General features: G+C 45.9%; 1 protein-coding gene across 1 annotated transcript in view; it reads right to left on the reverse strand.

The window, feature by feature from the left end:
• The window catches only part of LOC135224902 (protein retinal degeneration B-like), a 143,783-nt gene that overhangs the window by 29,542 nt on the left and 93,499 nt on the right, over window positions 1-20,742 (reverse strand). The window contains exon 19 of the mRNA XM_064264227.1: window positions 8,046-8,195. Coding sequence (XP_064120297.1) covers window positions 8,046-8,195 — 150 coding nt within the window. The remainder of the gene's footprint in view (window positions 1-8,045; window positions 8,196-20,742) is intronic.

A 20,742-nucleotide genomic window follows, 5' to 3' on the forward strand; every position in this document is an offset into this window, starting at 1 on the left:
TCTGGGTGAAGGGACCACTCGGTCCCTATCATCTGATGCTGACGGTCCCTATCATCTGATTCTGACGGCCATGAATTGGTACACCGTTCTGTCGAGGATAAAGCAGAGGTACTTCCTGGGGGACTGATGGATGGGTATCTGAAAATACGCGTCCTTCAGGTCCACCGAAAGCATGAAGTCGTTCTCCCTGACGGACTTGAGCACTGAACGTGTCATTTCCATCATGAACCAAGTCTGGCGAATGAATAGGTTCAAGGGAGAGAGATCTATCACCAGGCACCAGCCCCCTGATGACTTCTCCACCAGGAAAAGTCGGCTGTAGAAGCCCGGCAACTGGTCCCATATGATCCCCACAGCTCGTTTGCTCAGCATGGCTTCCACTTCTTGCCGAAGCGCTATGTCCCTGGCAGAACCGGGGATGTACGTACGTAGATGGACCGGGTTGGAGGTGAGGGGTGGCCACGACTCAAAGGGTAGTGCATACCCATCCCAAAAGACATCCACTATCCAGGTCTCGGCTCCACAGTGCTGCCAAGTTGCCCGATGGCTTGCCAGGCAACCCCCACTTCCGGCAGCAGGTGAGGGGGAACGCCGTCCCTAGCATTTCCCCTTCGACTTCTTCTTCCCGGATCTTCCTCGGGAGAAGGAGGACTGGGAGGAGGGCTGACGGTTGCTCCTTACAGAAGAAGTCGAAGGCTGGGTCTTTCCCCTGGGCTTCGACGAGGCCATTGTCTTAGCCATAGAGGAAGCGCTAGCCAAGCTCTTAGGCTTAGCCGCAGTGGCTCAAAGCTGCCCAGTCGCCTTCGAGACTGCCTGGTGGACTAAGCGGTCACTGTCATCAGTGCGCCATTGTTCCACCGCAGTGTCCACCATCTCTCTAGGAAAGAGAGAGGAGGAACCCAGCACCGGTCTGTTCCTCAGACCCAGCGCTGCCTCACGCCCTGCTGACCTGGTCACTCGAGAAAGGACTGTGTCCCTACGTCTCAGAACCAGGTTGGCCAACAGGTTGGCCGTCTGGTGGGCCAGGTAGGAGATCGCCCTACCCCTAGACTGACACAGTCTCCCGAAAGCTGGGTCTCCTTCGGGAGTGATGTTTCCCGAGGAGGCCGCGACCTTGGACACTGTAAGGGACCACAGGTCCAGCCAGGAGACTGCTTGGAATGCTGCCATGGCGGTCGATTCCAACGCCAATGCCTCTTGCTGCAAGAACCAGTGGTTCTCTGCCAGCAGGTGTTGAAGAGACACCCCCGGAGTTAGCCTAGCCAGCTCAGGGTTAACCTGTTTGGGGGGCAGCGGGTCTTCTGAAGGCACGTAGAAGCGCCTCTGTCATGGTAGAGGAGGGGGAAGGAGCTTGTACAACCTGCCGGACCGAAGTGATCCCTCCTGTCCGGAGACAAGAGAGTTCACTTGGCCCAGCACACTGTTGGCCAAGGCTGATCGGGGCAGACCCACCGTCATCCTGGGTTCCTTCTTAGGACCCCGGAACAACTCCAGCCTAGATATAGGCTCGGAGGGCGGAAGCACCAATCCTTCCCCGAGGTCATTGTGCTGACGAATCAGCGCAATTACCTCTGCAAAAGACCTCTGGATCTCAGGAGTGACTTCGTCCTGGGGAGATGGACCGTCAAGTCCATTCAAGGAGAACGCCTTCCGAGACCCTCCTCCTTCCACAGGAGGAACCACAATAGACCCCTCTTGGTTTCCTCCAGCAACTTGGGCGTATGATCTGGTCAGTCCCAAGACCATGCCAGGTTTGTAGGCCCTCATGGAGGGACCGCGAGAAGCGCACTCCTCGCGGTTGCTCCTGATCGCCTCGCTCTTCCCGGTGTAGCCCGAGGAGGTTGAAGGGATCGGAGAGGAAGACCTGACGCTCCCCCCCTGCCCACTGGCAGAACCGGTGTGCTGGGGGGGCTGCAGGCGATCGCCAAATTGCGGTGACGATCGAGCTGCAGGCCTAGTCACACCGTTCCCCTGTGGAGAACCGCTGGACCGAGAACGGTAGCGACGGTCCCGAGCGTCAGGAGAGCTGCTGCCAGTCCCCCTATCTGCCCGGTTCCGGCGGGAGCGGCGGTCAGGGGACCGGCAGAGTCCACTGACACAGTGGGAGCGAGGCCCGTCCTCACGGCGTGTCACGGTGCCTGGACCAGCCAAGGCTGGTCCTGGCGACCGGGAGGACCTCTTCCTAGCCTTGGCCCGCATACGGTCCAGTGGGACCGTCGCGTTAACCCTGGGGACTGGCAGATCACCACGAGAGCGATCGCTGGCCTGGTGGGAGTCACCTGGGCGACTGCCACCAGTCTTCTGCTCCGTGCCTGGGTCCTGGCAGCACGGTCGTCCATACACTCGGTACCTCTTGCGAACGAGCGGCCAAGACGGTTCCTGGCGTCAAGGCAGACCCTCTGGCGCCAGGCGAGGAGGTACCAGTGTTAGCTGGTACCCCTCTGGTCCCTGGCTTTTTCTTCCTTGCGGAAGGAGAGACAGGCCCCGTTCCCGAGGGAACAGGAGGACCAGCTGAAGCCCCGACTGTCCCACTGGAGTGGGACAGACCCTTAGAGGTCTCTGAGTGAGACTTCTTAGGGGCTGTGGGGTCTTGGAAGTCGAAGGGGAAGAGGCGGCTGCAGACGACGACGACACATTCCTCTTCTTCCTCTTCTTCTTCGTCAGCTTCCTCAGGACCACCGTCAGGTCCTCCATCCAGGACGGAGCCAGGGCAGTTGCCGAAGCAACAGGGCCTGGCTGCACCTGTCCGGAGGAACCTGCGGTGGGGGCAGCAACACCATGGGCTGGAACGACGACGGCAGGAACTGGTACAGGAGCAGCAGATACAGGAACTGGCGGCAGTACGGGGGCCAGCGACATCATGGGTACTGGCAGCAGGTCGAGCGGGGAACTCTTGGGACACCAAAAGTCAGGGGCTGGGGCAAGAGCGGTGAAACCAAGCGGTGGGTTGATGTCCCTCCTCGGTAGACCCATCAGCGGAGCCTGGACTGCAGCTGTCGGGGTTACCATGGTCATGTGCTGCGTGTAAACCAAGTGAGGAGGCGCAGTGTACCCCGGCGTCAACACTGTTGTTGTGGTCGATGTCTCTGGACCATGAGTGACCGGCCTGAACCATGCACAGCTAGGTGGTAGAGGAGCCCCTGAATGCTCGGTGTCCCCTGGAGCCCAAGCGAGTACCAGACCTGTCCGAGATCGTCACCCACAGCAGGCTTATCTGAGAAAGGAATGGTCGTGTTAGTGGGGGGGGGGGTTTCCCTCTCGCCCACCCCGAGCGAACGGAAGACCCTGAGTACGACTGGATGCCAAGGTGTCGCGCTCCTTCCTCTACGCTCGACTGATCGAGGGAAGAGAAGGAACGCGACACGCCTCCCGAAAGGGAAGGAGCCATACGTGGGAGCTGAGACGGAGGGAGAGCCCTCCGACAACTCCTTGGCCGGTTTACGTGCCTTCTTCCTCCCCTTGTATCACTCCCACTGCTCTCCCAACCAAGATACATATACATCACATGGCTTGGTGCGAGAGCATTCACGCCCTCAACACCGAGTACATAAATCATGAGGTCTACCTCCACAAAAGACCTAAAGACCCCACACTTACGGCCCTCCACACCAGGGCACAATCTGCAGCTGACGGGGGGGGCGAGAAGGGGGGGGGTCTCTCCAGCTCGCGAGAATTCATCATATCACGATCCACGAGCAACAATAAAATAATAAACAAATACAGTGGGCCCCCGTATTCGCGTTCTCTGGATTCGCGGACTCACACATTCGCGGATTGCTCTCAGGAACGTTTCCCCGAATTATTCGCAGAAAATTTGGCATTCGCGGTATTTTTCTATGAGAAATATCCACAAATTCCTGGTTTTATATCAATTTCATCATAAAATGCACTTTTTGTGATAAAACTATTAAAAAAACCAAGTATGAAAATTTGTAGTGGTTTTTCTTGAGTTTTAACTAACAAAATAGGCTGTTTTTAGCATTTTTATAGGGGGTTCCAAACATTCGCGGGTTCTAACTATTCACGGGGGGGGGTCTGGTACGCATCCCCCGCGAATACGGGGGGACCACTGTACCAAGTACTCACGAGTTTCCACCACAAGCACTCAATAATAAGGAAAGTTGGGAAAAAATGCTTCTTAATGAAGTAGCTTAGCATACGACACAGCGGGCAGAGCGGCGAACAACACGTCTGTCTCCATCGGCGGTCGAAAGCAAAGTGAAGCTCCACTTCCCAGCCGGGCGGGACGCCCGACTATCGGACAAGCAGTTAACTACCGAACCACCTGGTTCGAAAGCTTACGACCAGTTCCAGCTGGCGCTGATTACATTCCTATTGTTAAAGGACCAAGGGTTTGCATTACATGTCGGAACAAATGTTTATCAGGACATATGGTAGTTAAAATAGGACTGTGCCTTTATACTCAATTCTATCTTGCTACGACACCACACAGCAACATGGTACAGTATATTGATTTTGTACCTCAATTCACATTGTTTATTTACCCCTTAAGTAATTTATAATGAGTAAACTTGTATTCTACCTTCTACTTTTTTTTAAAAGTAGTGAGTTAACTGGTTTTTATTTAACTTTAAAATCTGGACTTATCCATTCTAGAGTCTAACATTAGACAACACCAGTTTCAACTTATACCTGGCAGCAGTAGCCAGGGGTACAATATCTTTGCAGCATTACAAATTTCCTATTTTTTTAGCAATTTTTGAGGTAAAATTAAAAAATTTTAATTAGTGTGGAACCTCGGTTTTCGTACATAATCAGTCCAAAACATATGGAAACCAAAACAATAATTCCAATAAGGAATAATGTAAATACAATTAATGCATTCCAGACCCCCAAAAATATTACAGTCAACCCCAGTACTTGTGTTCTGGAGATTTGCAGACTCACCTATTTGCAGTTTTTTCATTGAGAAATAGTATTCACAAATTACTGTATTGTCATATTCTCATAACCAAATGAACTTTTTGTGATAAAACTATTCAGTTATAGGCATTTTTACAGTTTTTCTTATGTTTGAAATATCAAAACATGCAGTTATGTATAGGCATTTTACAGCGGTTCAAAGTACATATTCGCGGATTTTAGCTATTTGTGGGGGGATCTGGGATGAATCCCCCGCAAGTATGGGGGGTTTAATGTAACAAAAAATACATTTTATAGGGAATAAACACAGTTTTACTTGCAGAAAACAATGAGAAATAAATATAAATGAATAATGAACATTTAACAGAACTCTTACCTTTATGGAAGACTTGTTAACATATGGAAGATGGAGTGGAGGAGGAGGAGGAGGAGGAGGAGAGGTTAGTGTTTGGAAGGGGAATCCCCCTCCAGAAGGATTACAGGTATCAAGGACCTATCTGGGGTTACTTCTCTTTGTTTTTTACTGACACTATCTGGGGTTACTTCCTCTCTTTGGTTTCTACTGGCACTAGGACCAGCTTGAGAGTCACTGGACCCCTGTCACACAACAAAACTGTCCTGAGACCATTTGTTTCTGTCGTCTCTTTAAAATTTGCATACAGTGAAACACAGCATTGTCATTAAAGATGTTGGAGACACAGACTACATCATCTTTTTTGGGATGATAATTCTCCACAAAATCTTTTACATCACTCCGCTTTGCAAACATGTCCTCAATAACTGAAGTAGGCGCATCATGTATGCCCGTTCACTTTCTGTATTTTTCAAACCAGCCTCTGCTGGCCTTAAATTCACTAACAGCAGCACTTGTAGGCATTTTCTTTCTGTCATCGGCACACGACACCCTCCAACACTTTGCTAAGAGTTCTTTCTTGAATTCTGTGTATCTCGCCATTTTTTCAGAAGGGCTGGCACCTGCAACTTTCTTTGGCCCCATGATGGCTTATTTACCAGTTGCACTTGAATAAAAAGGCACCAAAAACAACAAACACAAAAGCAGAATGGGTCACGAGATAACATTGGACTCTGTTTGGGTGCTCAGTACGGGGCCTAGTCACGCGGTGGGCCCCGGAAGGAGCATTCCCGAGTGTACAAAATCCGAGGAAACATAAGAAACCCAAGACAAAATTTTGTCAGAAACTAATTTGTAATTTTCATAGCTAAGAAACTTTCGGTCTTAACAATGGGCTAAATCTTCTGGTGCCAATCAAAAATTGTAAATGCAAGAAATCTGTGGCATCTGATATGTAGTTGAGGTGGAAGAAAGTCAGAGATCACTCTTGAATCCAGTGACGCTTCAGTCTTTCTTCCAAACAAGGATGAAACATATGAGGGGTGGCTAGAGGTGAGCAGAGAATGTTAAGACCTCAGATTTGTTAGCTAAGAAAAATGCAAATTAATAAAAAATGTGTCATTTGTACATACTGTAACAAACCTTCAGTCTTACAGTAGGATAGAATCACACTTGGAGGGAGGTATGAGAATCCTGACCCGACTTGAGGTTTGGGACACCTGATCATTTTTCTTAGAAATGAGAATTCTGAAGAAGAGGACCTAAGCTTTTAAGATGTTAGATATGTGGATGTCTAACAGTCCATTGGGTTTAAATACAATGAAACATGTCCTGATTCACTGCATATGCAGAAGTCAAAAAGAACATATATCTAATTAAGCAACAAAAAATGTTAGCCCCAAAAAAACGGATTCGTCACCACTCCTTTTCAACCAATTATTAAACTATTCTACTGTTTGGTGACAATTCCAGTCCAAATAGCCATATATAGCATACAATTTTGTGTACCTCTGTGCTTATATGCAATAGCAGTCTTACTTTTTAAATTTAACATAAACAAGTGAGGAGGTTTGATCTAAAGCCTCTGAGACTTTGTTATTACTACAACTGCCTACAGTAATAATCTGTATGTGAAAACTCATTCTCTCTGTCTGGGCGTCAAAAGTAACAAAAGCAATTAGAAAAACAATTTTGTTTTTCACACTGTGCTTATTCACACTGGTCCATTTTTTGTATACGTGTTAGTTATCTTGAATTATCATAAATATATTCTAAAAAGTGTGAACGTTTTTGCAACATTAGTGATGGACCTTTTGACTCATTTATTTTCACTTTTACAGCTGAGTATCACTAGAGGTGGATTTACTAGATAGCATTCTAATTTTTTACACCAACAAAGCAAAAAATGTTCAATATAGCAAAACAAAATACTAAATGTCCAAACATTTTCTCTGTATGTCTTTACCTGCACAGTAGATAATTTTAAATTTACCTAATTTTACCCGTACCATGTATAAACTGCAAATATGCCGTTCTAATGCATAGACACATAACTAAGAGTTGTGTTAGTCAAAATAAAAAACACTTTTCATGAAAAGAATTACAGAACAAAGAGATAGAGAAAGGATGAAGAAGTTCTTAAAAATGAGGTTGAGAATACTTCCAAAAATAGATCAGTCAGAAGAGGAATGAGAGAAACAGTATATGTAATCTTCACACTCCTATATTTTTACATCAACCATTTATTTCTTTTTATAATGCATTAAGAAAACTTTTAAATAAAATTACAGTAACTGTAATTTCATATAAAAATTAAAGACTTAAGGAGCATGATTAGGGTCATATTTAGTGTTTAAACTCTAGACATAAGCATTTATTAGCATTTTAAAAGACCGTGCCAAACCTAAGTGAACATTCGCCTTGTGCAAGGGGGTCTGGAACCTAACCTTGTGTAAGTTCGGGGTATGACTGTATACGGAAACTAAGTTTATATATGTGCTGGAACAAGAATGCACATACACACAATTCCTGATTTATTTCCAACTGGATATATAATGTATTAAAAAACAAGAGACAACTGGTATTCAAGTGGATTCTTAATTAAGCAATAACTTGCTCTAGGTTAGCGTTTAATTAAACATGAAAGACACACCACTAGCTTACTAGCCATTAAATTAATGACCAGGAACTATTTAGTTGACCATCATTCCCATTCAGTTTTGGCAGCAAAGGGATTTGTATGTACATTTTTATGAACTATTCCTTACAGTAGATATATTTTCATCTCTATGCAAGAAAAGAACCTTACCTTACAACATCAACAGCTCCTGCTCTCACTTTAGGATCTCTCCCAGTAACAGACACAGATGCAGTAAAAGAACCATCAATGCTGAACACAACACATTCGGTTTTGGGAGGTACAACAGTCAAATATAGAGTAGCACTGGTGTGATCACCTCTGGAATAAACATAAAACCATTTCTATTAATGAGAAAGTTGCTCATAACATTTTAAAATTATAAGAAATATACAAAAGTACCCCAAAATTAACAATGAATTTTGATGAAAGTAGTTTTTGCAATCGAACACATCACTCAAATGCCCACATCCATGGACTTCAAATGTCCGTAAATTTTTTTTGTTTCATACAAAAATATTTTGTTTCATCAAATCTCAATCACTCCTATATAACCTAGTTACAATTTAGGAGGAAAGACCCAGTCTCCAGAGACTTTCCTAGATTTGAGAACAAAAGTTAGCTCCTGCTTGTTTAACCATTGTAGAAGAGTTCTGGGAGATGGTAGGGGAGGACTGATTCTACATGAAACAGGATGTATTCCAGTCTGGGCAGCAGAACAAAGTTGTCCAAAGGGTCTCAAACCATAGATGATGGCATAACTGGAACAGCAAGTAGCACTGGGCTTTAGCACAGGTCAGGTAAAGGAAAACGAAACCTGATGAGTGACTCATGGCTATTTGGCTGAAACAGAGGGAAAACAAAAGCCAAAAATACAAGAGGTAAAACATATAAATTAGGATGGATCTTTTTCAAAACCACAATGTTAGTATGTAGATGAATGGTATCAGGGCATTTTTTATAAGAGAAAAACATTATACTTATACTAAATTTATTCATTGTATTTATTCTCTTATAATGAATACTTTATTCTTATTATTTATATGCATTTTAATATAGTACTACTATTAAAAATAATACATATTCATATGTTTATATAAGGGATTTTGACGAAGGAAAAATCTATTTCTGGGTGATTGGCTCGTGTCGCCCTATGAAAGGATCCTTAATATCATTCTTTCTAGGTAAAATTAATCTAAAATTACCAGAGAAAAACAAAATTAAGAAAATGTCAGTAAAACTGACTCGCTCACTCTTAAAAGAAGTGTCGGTATGATAATAGGGGCGAGTGTGGAACACTACCACGAGACAATCATCAATTAGAACTTCCAATCAGAATCCCCCCAAGAGAGAGCGATACCAACGGGCGATGCAGCCGCTACTACTACTACTAGAGGACGCCACGGACAGCAGCGCCCCTAGCGGACATCCTTAATCTAAAAAAACATCTTGTCCTGCAAGGGGGGGAACAAACCAAAACAGGGGGGGGTTTCATAGGGCGACACGAGCCAATCACCCCAGAAATTTTTTAGATCCTTTCCTGTCAAAATCCCTTTTCTGGGCTCGTCGTGTCGGCCTATGAAAGAGTACCAGAGAAACAGACAAGATGGGAAAAAAAAAAAAAAAAAAAAAAAAAAAAAAAAAAAAAAAAAAAAAGGAACAATGAAAAGCAGTGTAAAATGATGGATATAATATAAGTAAATCAATTACAGCATACAAAACTAAGCACTTAAACTAACTTATATTAAACAGTAAAACAATAGAAACGTTAGCAATCTTAAAGTACTTAAAAAAAAAAAAAATAGTAATTAAAGTTAAATTACAGAGATGCATGTAATATAAAACAAACAAAAGGATTTACTTAACATATTTACAAAATATACAAACTCATTGTGTCCTACCCTAGCATAAAAATAAGGGTAGGTACACTGAAGTCCATCATTAAAATAAGTATGGCAAAATATATACAAACACATTGTGTCCTACCCTAGCATAAAAAAGGGATTTTGACGTAAGGAAAAATCTATTTCTGGGCGATTGGCTCGTGTCGCCAGCGAAATATCCTTAATCTATTATTTCTAGGGTAAATGTACTAAACACATACCAGAGAATAAATAAAATAAAAAAAAGAAAAAGGTCAGTATAACTGACTCGCTCACCCTCCAAGAGGGTGTCGGTATGAACACTAGGCGAGTGAGACCACTACCACGAGCCAAATACCAATAGAAATCTCCCACAACAAAAACCCTCCATAAGGAGAGCCGACCCACCGAGTGAGCAGGGCTCGTACTACTACTACTCCATCCATGCTGCCGACTGCTGCGCTCTGGTGGCCATCCTTGAAGTTAGCAGACAATCTTGGGCGAAGGGATGGGTAGGGTGGGATTTCGCTGGCGACACGAGCCAATCGCCCAGAAATAGATTTTTCCTTACGTCAAAATCCCTTTTCTGGGCTCAGCTCGTGTCGCTACGCGAAATCGTTACCAGAGAAATAGCACAAGATTGTAAACAAAAGTAATAAAATAAATCAGAATAGGTCTCAAATAAAAATAAAGTAAATATAAAAAAGAATATAATTGCTAAAAAGATACAAATACACAGTGATACAAAATAGAAATATGCTTAAATTACCCTTAATTCTAAAACATGTTTCTTATCATAAGGTAATTTACATATGTACAGAGGTAAATGGCTTACATGTAACAAAATGGTATCGTGTAAAGGCATGTATCAAAATATAATAGCAATTAGAGTAGTCAAATGAACCAATTAGACAACAATGATAATATATAAGGAATGCATTATATGACTTAATATACAAAACCCGTAACCATTATAAATGAGATGTATCCCCTAGCATAAAAATAAGGGGTAACGTGTCCATGAGATCAAAATCCATAATCATCTGTGAGTGTCCCTAGCAAAACTAAGGGGCACCCACTACATCATCATAAAAGCAGCTAAGACACCAGGTGAATGTAAATGAACACGGTAGGAATAGACGAACTGTTGGGTGAAGCAGGTAGAAAGGAGGACTGAATCTTCTACTACAAATTAACTAGAATCAGGGGAAACTATGTTTCCCGCTGCTACTGCTGAAAATTTCAGAGCTTCCAAGGACTTAAGGTAATGGCGTTTGAACACTGTCGGCGATTTCCATCCGGTATACTTTTTCAACTCATCGAAGTTCATGTGTTGGAAATAATTAATTGAGGTGGCTACTGCCCTGACATCATGTGCTTTCGGGAAAGAGTCAGGATTGGCTTGCTTAATAAAGTACAGGATTTGCTGCCTGATGCCTTAATGGATAAAGTACCACCTTTTTCCCTCTTAAAGAGGGGACCCGATGAGGATGAGGAGGTCCTGGACAGAAAGGCTCGTAAGGTTGTAACTGGGCAAAGAGATACATCTTGTGGAAGGGGTAGTACCTTCCAAGGTTCCCACCTCATCAAAGGATCTTCATTCTTTGCTAAAAAAGCTACGTTCCGGAGAAAGTAGTACTTCCCCTGTGGGAAGGAATTGAATATGATCCGGATCTCTGGATAAAGCCGACAGTTCTGAAATTCTTGCTCCTGAAGCTAAGCTCAATAAAAACAGGGTTTTCCTAAGAGCATTTATAAACGAGCATGTGTCATTGTCGGTTTCTGAAGCCAGTTTAGAACATCGTTAAGAACCATGAAACTGACGTAGGCCTTACAGAAGGTCTAAGTCTAGCACATGCCTTAGGAATAGACGAGAAATAGGAATCCGTCAAGTCTATGTTGAACCCAAATTGAAATATCTTTTTCAAGGCTGACTTGTTTGTCGTAATCGTGCTAGCTGCTAAACCTTTTTCAAATAAGTATCTGAAAAAGGATATAGCTGAATTAACTGTCATGATTCTAATATCAGATTCTCTCAGGAAGATTGCTAACTTTTTGACAGCAGCATCGTACTGTCTCAAAGTTGAATCCCTTTTATCGGATTCCAAGAAGAGAATATTCTGAGGGTCAATATTCGCATCTCTTTTTTTGGCCGCAAACTTCATGAAATCCATAAAGTTAGGGTTTTGAGAATCCCTGATGAAGCGAACACAGTCTTCGTTTGTACTGACTGGGAGAGCTTGGGATTGGGGATCCGAAGAGGACGAAGGCCCAACTCCAGAAATTAGGGGATACCAATTGCTCTTCGGCCAGTCTGGGGCTACTAGAGCCACTTGACCCTTGAACGTCCTGAGTTTGTTTAAAACTTTCATAAGAAGATTCACTGGGGGAAAGACATAAATCTTCTTCCAGTTGTTCCAGTCTAGAGCCAGGGCGTCCGTGGCATAGGCCAGAGGGTCCAGGTTGGGGGCTACATAAACAGGGAAGTTTGTGATTCGCTTGAGATGCGAAGAGATCCACCTGTAGCCCTGGGACTCTTTGAAGGATCCATTGGAACGAACTGTTGTCCAGTGACATTCCGACTCTAGGGGCACTGATCGGGATAACGCGTCTGCTATGACGTTTCTCACTCCAGCTATGTGAGTGGAGGAGAGATGCCAACTGAACTTGTCTGCCAGGGAGAAGATGGCTACCATCACATGATTTAGATGACGTGACTTGGAGCCTCCATCTGTTTATACAATGTACTACCACTGCGCTGTCCAGAACTAGCTTTATGTGGGAGTACTTGGTCGGGCGCAACCTTTTTAGAGTCAAGAACACTGCCATTGCCTCCAGTACGTTTATATGGAACTGACTGAACTGAGGTGACCAAGTTCCTTGAACTTTGGACCTGTGAATACCCTCCCCAACCGCTTAAGGACGCGTCTGTGTGGATGGTAATCCCTGGTGGAGGGAACTGAAGGGGTACTGACACTGACAAATTCTTGACTTTCGCCCACGGCCGAAGACGATTCTTTAGAATCAGAGGGACTGAGGATAGTTTGTCCTGGCCCTGACATTTGCTCGTGAGCGCCAGAATTCTGGTTAGGTCTTTCAGTTTGGCTTTCATTAAGACGTTCGTCACTGATGCAAACTGGAGAGAACCCAGGATCCTCTCCTGAGCTCTCCTTGACGCCAGTTTGTGACTTAGAAATTGCTTGACTGACTCGCTATTTCTTTCCTTTTGGTTGATGGAATCGACAGAGTATGGAGGATAGATTCCATTGAATGCCCAGCCACTGAAAGTCTGACTCTGAGTGAGTCTTGACTTGGTCCTGTTTATCTTGAAGCCTAGATATTCCAGGAACTGAATCACTTTCAGTGTAGCTCTGTTGCATTCCTCGACTGTTGAAGCCCAGATCAACCATCGTCGAGATACGCTACTACCATAATCCCTTGTGATCTGAGTTGTTGCACTACCGCTTCCGCTTAGTTTCGTGAACACCCTGGGTGCCACGTTGAGTCCGAAGGGAACTACCTTGAAGGAGAATGCCTGGTCTCCTATCTTGAAACCAGATACGGACGGAAGTGCTTGCAATAGGGATATGATAGTAGGCGTCTGTAAGATCGATAGAGGTGGTGACGGCCCCCACAAGGGGAAGTAAGGTCCGCACCTGTGAGATCGTGAGCATCTTGAACTTGTCGCAGCGGATGGCTAAGTTTAAGCGGGACAGTCTAAGATTACCCTTCTTTTTTTTTTTTGTGAGCCTTTCTTTGGCACGCTGAACAAGCGACCTTGAAATTTTAATCTCTTGACTCTCGCTATAGCTCCTTTCTGAAGGAGGTCCTCTGCGTACTCTGTCAATTCTTTGGAAGGAAGTTGACGGAAAGGTCTGGATGGAGGTGGGTCGTCAACCAGCTCCAACCAGGCTTTGACACTATGCTCTGAGCCCATTCGCTGAAGTTCCACCGTGGCGAAAGTGGAAACAGCCTCCCTCCTACCTGAAGTTCTTCATTGGTTCTGGTAACCGCCTCGGCCTCCTCTGAAGTGCTTTCCCCGTTAAAGGGGCCCTCCCCGATCCTCTACCCCGAAAGGAAAGCTTACCCTCTGCCTCCCTTACCCGAGCGGTCAAAACTTCTGTGAAGCTTGACTCTCGAAGGCTTGATTGTAAGCTGGAGAGATGGCGTAAGAGGTGGAGGGCTGAGGCTGAGGGGATATCACATAAATTGGCTGTGATTGAGCCTTAGAGGTGGAAGGTTGGGCTGTTTGCACAAGGGAAGGGCACCGCTGGAACTTGCTGAGGAAAGCGTGGCGTGCTTTTTCTGGTAAGGATGGAAACGCCTAGTTTTCCTTTCCTTTGTCCCTTACCTTAGGTGTTAGGTCTTGTCTCCTCTTAGCCGTAAGGCCCCAACCGTGGTCCTTAAGGCTCTGGTTCAGCCTCGTAGCCTCTGACTGGACTTCCTTCACCATAGCTTCTGGGAAGAGATCTGCTCCCCAGATGTTAGACGAGAGTAACCTATTCGGCTCATGTCGAATGGTTGCCTCTTGTAGGACATGTTTCCTACAATTCGTTCTAGCAGTGGCAAACTCAAACATATCCGACTGTACCGTTTGAGTCAGGGCTTTGGTCATGAGCTTAAAAAGTGGTTCTGAGCCATAAGCTATGGTTGCTACCTCGACATAGCCATAGAGTTAATAGATCTGGCTAATCGCGATTTCGCGTCAAATTCAGCCTGAATAAGGCCATCTGGGAGCCTGGGTAGCTTTTCACCAAACTGCTCCATAGCACAGTCCGGTTTGAGTTGCCAGCTGAGAAGGTGTTGGGCAAGTCCTCCCACAATTCTCCGGCTGAGGGGAGCAACGGAGATGTGGGATCTGCTTCCTTCAATTGAGGCATGTTCCCCCTTCTGGGGCCGCTTTGGAATGGTAAGAACCCCTCGCGTCTTGGGTCCAGGAATCGGGAGCGGGTACTCTCTCCTTGTGAAAATGGTAAAGGGACCTCGCGCTATCTTTGTCAGGAACGGGAGCGGGGTACTCTCATCCATTGTGAAAATGGTTAAAGGGACTCTTGAAAGGTTGTATCCTGGTGTTAGAACAATCCATGTCCTCTAAACATCTGAGCCATTCTCTCTGAGCCTGGTCTCGAGAATAGAGGACTGTCTCCTTTGGTACCCTGTCATCCCGCACCATGGCTGAAGCTGTAAGCCTTGCGTATGCCTATGAACGGAGGCTGGAGGTCTTCCGGGAAGAAACTCGAAGTCCTCTATCCTTCGAGTTCCGAATTCCGGTATGGAAATGAGACCGTCTTGGAAGGGGGCGTATGACGCTACTCTCCATGGATTGTTCATCGAGAACGGAGGGTAGCGAGTCATACGGAGGAAGCTGAGTTCCACTCGTATTGGAAAGTGGAGGAGAGGCTAGAGGGGCTTCTCTCAGTCCGGCTATAATGGAGTCTTGGGAAGTAATCCTATCCGACAGACGAGAGATCATTTGTTCCATGCTACTCTTTAGGGACCCAACCAGGTCGCCCACCTGTTGCAACAGGCCAGCATTGGAGTCCAAGGCGGAGCTGCTGCGGAGGTGGAGGGTGGCTCTGAATCGGAACCAAGGGTAGCGGAACTGGTGACTCTGCCGGGGTGCGAGATCGCTCTCTGGAGGATTTACTCTCGAGGACTTAGAGCCGGAGCTAGAAGCTTTAGACCTGTCTGCTCCGGGATTCGCAGCCGGAGACTTACGTGAGGAGGATGACGCCGAAGTCGACTTCTTAGACGACGACGACGCCTTAGTCAAGGATTTCACTGCTTGACCCTTGACCTTAGGTCTAACCGAAGCGTCAGGAGGAGTATATAATTCATCACCTGTAAAGCCTTGGAAGGATGGAGAGGTTGCAGGAGTAGAAGAAACAGTTACACCCAAGGGTGACCCTTGGGTGTCCACCCTACTTACCTCGACCAACAGGTCGTCTACACCTACCATAGGTTCCACATTAATATCTAGAGTCGCGACGTCCGTGGAGATATCCTGGTCTTGATCAGTTAATGAGGCAGCCAGCTGTTGTTGGATGAAGGCGATAGTAGGGGCCGCCTCTGCTGGGTCGACATATCCTGTCGCCTGTTGCCTCCGGGGAAGATTAACAGCGCCACCCGCTTCTTTCCAAGATGTAGGGCTACCCTTGGCGGCGTTCTTCCCAAAACCGCCGACCCAGGCCCGCAGGGTTGCCAGTGCGGTATCCTTCACTGACGGCGCCTGGAAGCGAGGGCGTAGATTAGATTTAAGAATCACTTAAAACTAAAACTTAAATTATAACTTAACTTAGATGCCTTAAGTTAAAGTGATGATGAAAACTTAAGCACTAAAAACAGAAGCGGAGCAGCTACCGGAGATGGGATACTACACCCCTTCTAAAAGCTGGCTCACCAGATCGTAACATATGGTACACGTCTCATGGTACCAGACCTGGATGTCCCCGTGCAGCGTCGCGCATGGAGCATGGGACCGGCAAACTTCGTGTCCACATGGGTCCTGAAGTGTGGCGGCGCATCCCGGATGCTCACAGTTGGTGGCCTGTAAGTGGGAAGCTACATGAGTATCTTTAAAGATAAAACTTACAGGTTAAAGGACAGAAGAAACTCCGTTGCATGCGGAGTTCGGAAAAAATTTGGGCATAACCCCCCCCTGCCTCGCCTGAATAGGCTATAATCCCGGAGATATCCAGTAAGACATGGAAGGGAGGGGGGGAAAAGGTTTAAGGTACTTAAGATAAACTTATAGTTAATCTAATAACGCTTAAACCTAAAACACAAACGAACCGGACCAAGTCCAGCGGCCGTAGCGGAGTTTAGTAACTCAGCAATGCGGTAAGGTTAGCAGGGACCCACTGTATGTTCCGGTCCACTCTACTGGGTGGACTAACAACTTCCCGCTGGGTGCCAGGACTCCGATCAGGAAAGGAGACCTAGCAAGGTCGGGAAGAGCGAGGAGACATACAGGCTCGAGCGAACCGGAGCGACAAGGGAGCAACGGATGGGGGGAAAGGCCAGTCCCCACCCCCCACCACATCACCACCTGGCCGGACCGAGAAGCCGGAGAGGAGAGGTCACGTCCAGTCAGGGTCTGTCCCGTCTCCCTGGCCCCTCCGCCTGGGGGGAGAGAGGGAGGCATGCTCGGGTATGAGGAGCGAGCGTGGGCAGACCGACCCACCCTCCCCCGACTCTATGGAAGAGCGGGAGGAGGGGGGAAGGGGGCGGGGACTGGGCAGGCGGTTCTCTGGCTGTCTCGTGATCGCGTTAGTGACCACGATTGGCGGTAAGACCTAAAATAAGAAAAGAAAACTAAGCCTAGGACCAACCAAAAACTGATCAGAGAGATGCTATCGGGAAGCAACTGAACTGAAAACAGTTGGATAGCATGGAGCCTACTAGGCCAAAACCGACTGATCAGAGAGATGCTATAGGGAAGCAACCGAACTGATGAGCGGTAGCATAGGCTCAAGGAGCCAGGACCTAGGCTACGCCAGACGCCTAACTAACCTAGCCACAACAAAATACATGGTATAATAAAATAAAATAAAAGAAAGAAAACAATATAGTACGGAGAAAAAATCCAGGAGTGTACGACTAACCCGAAGGAAAGTCTACCACTCAAAGCTAGTCAGAGGCCGATACTAAGAGCCGACTAGGGTCTGGAAAGAAGAAGCCTACATAAGGTAAAAGACATGCATGCATGACCAACCTGAGTAGACAGTACCCTAAGTAAAATGGATAATAAATATAGAGCGTATATAGATAAGGGATGTTCTAGGTATGGGAGACCGAGAACGAACCCACCACGCGGCAGAAACCATGCTGCCATGCTTCCGACCCCAGAGTCCGTATTTATACCTAAAAAACGGCAAATACTGACTGAGGGCCGGAAAAAACCAACTAACCATGAATACTGAGTACTTAACTTAGCTGCTGCAATAGCTGCACGCTCCATCATAGATAAATCCAACGAAAGGGCACAAAAAACACAGAGAGAAAAAATATCACGTGTGACTCGTGTGCGCTAACTGAAAAGGATGACCACCCAGAGGCGCAGCAGTCGGCAGCATGGGATGGAGTAGTAGTAGTACGAGCTGCTCACTCGGTGGGTCGGCTCTCCTTATGGAGGGTTTTTGTTGTGGGAGATTTCTATTGGTATTTGGCTCGTGGTAGTGGTCTCACTCGCTAGTGTTTCATACCGACACCCTCTTGGAGGGTGAGCGAGTCAGTTATACTGACCTTTTTTCTTTATTTTATTTATTCTCTGGTATGTGTTAGTACATTTACCCTAGAAATAATAGATTAAAGGATATTTCGCGCAGCGACACGAGCTGAGCCCAGAAATAAGGGTAGGTACACTGAAGTACATTATCAGTACAAGTGTGGATGTCCCTAGCAAAAAAATAAGGGACAATCCACTATATGATTCAACGGCTAAGGCTATGATATTCGAGTAGCCTGGCGATAGGGTGAGGCATGTTGGATGATGTAGGTAGAAAGGAGACCTGGATCTATACTACAACTGCCCCCCTACTGCAGTATCAGGGGAAACAATGTTTCCCGCTGCTACTGCTGAAAACTTTAAAGATTCCAAGGACTTTAGATAATGGCCGTTTAAAGACTGTCGGGGCTTTGCCATCCAGTATACTTTCTAAGATCCTCAAAGTTCATATGTTTGAAAAATAATAATTAATTGAGGTGGCTACTCCCCGGATATCATGTGCTTTTGGGAATGACTCAGGGTTGGCTTGTTTAATGAAGTAAAGGATTTGTTGTCTAATACCTTTTACTGACAAAGTACCACCTTTTTCTCTCATGAAGAGAGCACCTGAGGATCTTGAAGAAGTACGAGATAGAAAGGCTCTAAGAGTTGATACTGGGCAGAGAGAAGGATCCTGTGGAAGTGGGATAAACTTCCAAGGAGCCCACCTTGCAAGAGGATCCTCATTTTTGGCTAAAAAGCTACGATCCGGAGCAAGTAGAACTTCTCCTGATGCAAGGAATTCCACATGACCCGCATCCCTGGATAGAGCCGACAGTTCTGAAATTCTGGCTCCTGAGGCTAGGCTTAATAAGAATAATGTCTTCCTCAGGAGCATTATGAATGTACAAGATGAGTTGTCAGTATCTGAAGCTAGTTTGAGGACATCATTTAAAAACCATGAAACTGTAGTAGGCCTCTGAGAAGGTCTAAGTCTAGCACAGGCTTAGGGATAGATGTGAAATAAGATTCAGTCAGATCTATCTGAAAACCTACTTGAAAGATTTTCTTCAAAGCCGATTTATGAGTGGTAATCGTGCTAGCTGCTAAACCTTTTTCAAACAAGGATCTGAAAAAGGATATAGCCCAAATTAACTGTCATGGTTGTAGTGTTCGATTCTCTCAAGAAAGATGCTAATTTTTAACAGCTGAGTCTAATTGTCTAATGGTGACTCTCTTATCTGATTCTAAGAAGAGAATATTCTGTGGGTCAATATCAGCATCTTTATTAGCCGCAAACTTCATGAAGTTCCATAAAGTTAGGGTCTGGAGAATTCCTGAGGAAGCGAACACAGTCCTCATTTGTACTGATTGTGATAGCTTGGGATTGGGGATCCGTTGAGGTCGGAGACCCAATTCCAGAAGAAGAGGATACCAGTTGCTCTTGGGCCAGTCCGGTGCAAATCAGAGCTACTATCCCTTTGAAAGACCTTAGTTTGCTTAGGACTTTCAAGAGAAGATTCACTGGAGGAAAAATGTAAATTCTCCTCCACTGATTCCAATCCAACGACAGGGCGTCCGTGGAAAGCCAGAGGGTCCAGGTTGGGGGGCCACATAGCAAGGGAGCTTGTGGTTCGCTTGTGAGGCGAAGAGATCCACTTGGAGACCTGGGACTCTCCGGACTACCCACTGGAATGACCCGTCTGTCCAGAGACCACTCTGATTCCAGAGGAACTGACCGGGGACAGGGCGTCTGCTATCACATTTCTTACTCCTGCCAGGTGAGTGGCAGACAGATGCCATTTGTGTTTGTTTGCTAATGCAAAGATGGCTATCATGACATGATTCACATGCTTGGATTTGGACCCTCCTCTGTTGATGCAATGAACTACCACTGCACTGTCCAAAACTAGCCTTAGATGAGACTTCTTCGGGGGAAGCAGCCTCTTCAGAGTAAGAAAAACTGCCATTGCTTCCAACACGTTTATGTGGAGCTGGCGAAATTGAACTGACCAAGTCCCCTGAACCTGTTTGAACTGAGCCGTATCCCCCCCACCGGACAGGGATGCGTCCGTGTGAATGGTTAACACTGGGAAGGGATATTGAAGGGGTACTTTCTTGGCTAAGTTCTTTACCTTTGACCAAGGCCGTAGTTGGTTTGCGGAGGATCTGTGGGATTACTGACAACTTGTCTCGATATTTGGAGTTTGCTCTTGACCGCCAAATTCGATATTTATATCTTTCAGCCTTGCTTTCAGAAGGATATCTGTTACCGAAGCAAACTGAAGAGACCCTAGGTTCTCTCCTGGTTTCTTCTTGGACGTTTGGTTTGCATTTGAGAAATTGCCTGACAGATTTTGCTATTTCCTTCCGTTTGGCCACTGGAATTGACAGATTGTGGGAAGACAAATCCCATTGGATTCCTAGCCACTGAAAACAGAGATTCGGAGTAAGTCTGGATTTCGTTTTGTTTGTTTTTCTGGAACCCCAGATGTTCCAGAAAGTGAACTACTTTTTGGTGGCTTTGAGACATTCCTCGACTGTTGGTGCCCAGATCAACCAATCGTCGAGGTATGCTGCTACCATGATTCCCTGAGCTCTCAATTGTTGAACAACCACTTCTGCTATTTTTGTGAATACCCTGGGGGCTACATTCAGACCGAAGGGCATCACTTTGAATGAGAATGTTTGATTTCCTAGCCAGAAGCCTAGGAATGGGCGGAAGTGCCTGCTATAGGGGATGATAGTATGCGTCTGTAAGATCGATGGAGCATGTGACGGCTCCACGCGGAAGTAAGGT

Source organism: Macrobrachium nipponense, chromosome 12, assembly GCF_015104395.2.
Source record: "Macrobrachium nipponense isolate FS-2020 chromosome 12, ASM1510439v2, whole genome shotgun sequence".
Taxonomy (NCBI): domain Eukaryota; kingdom Metazoa; phylum Arthropoda; class Malacostraca; order Decapoda; family Palaemonidae; genus Macrobrachium; species Macrobrachium nipponense.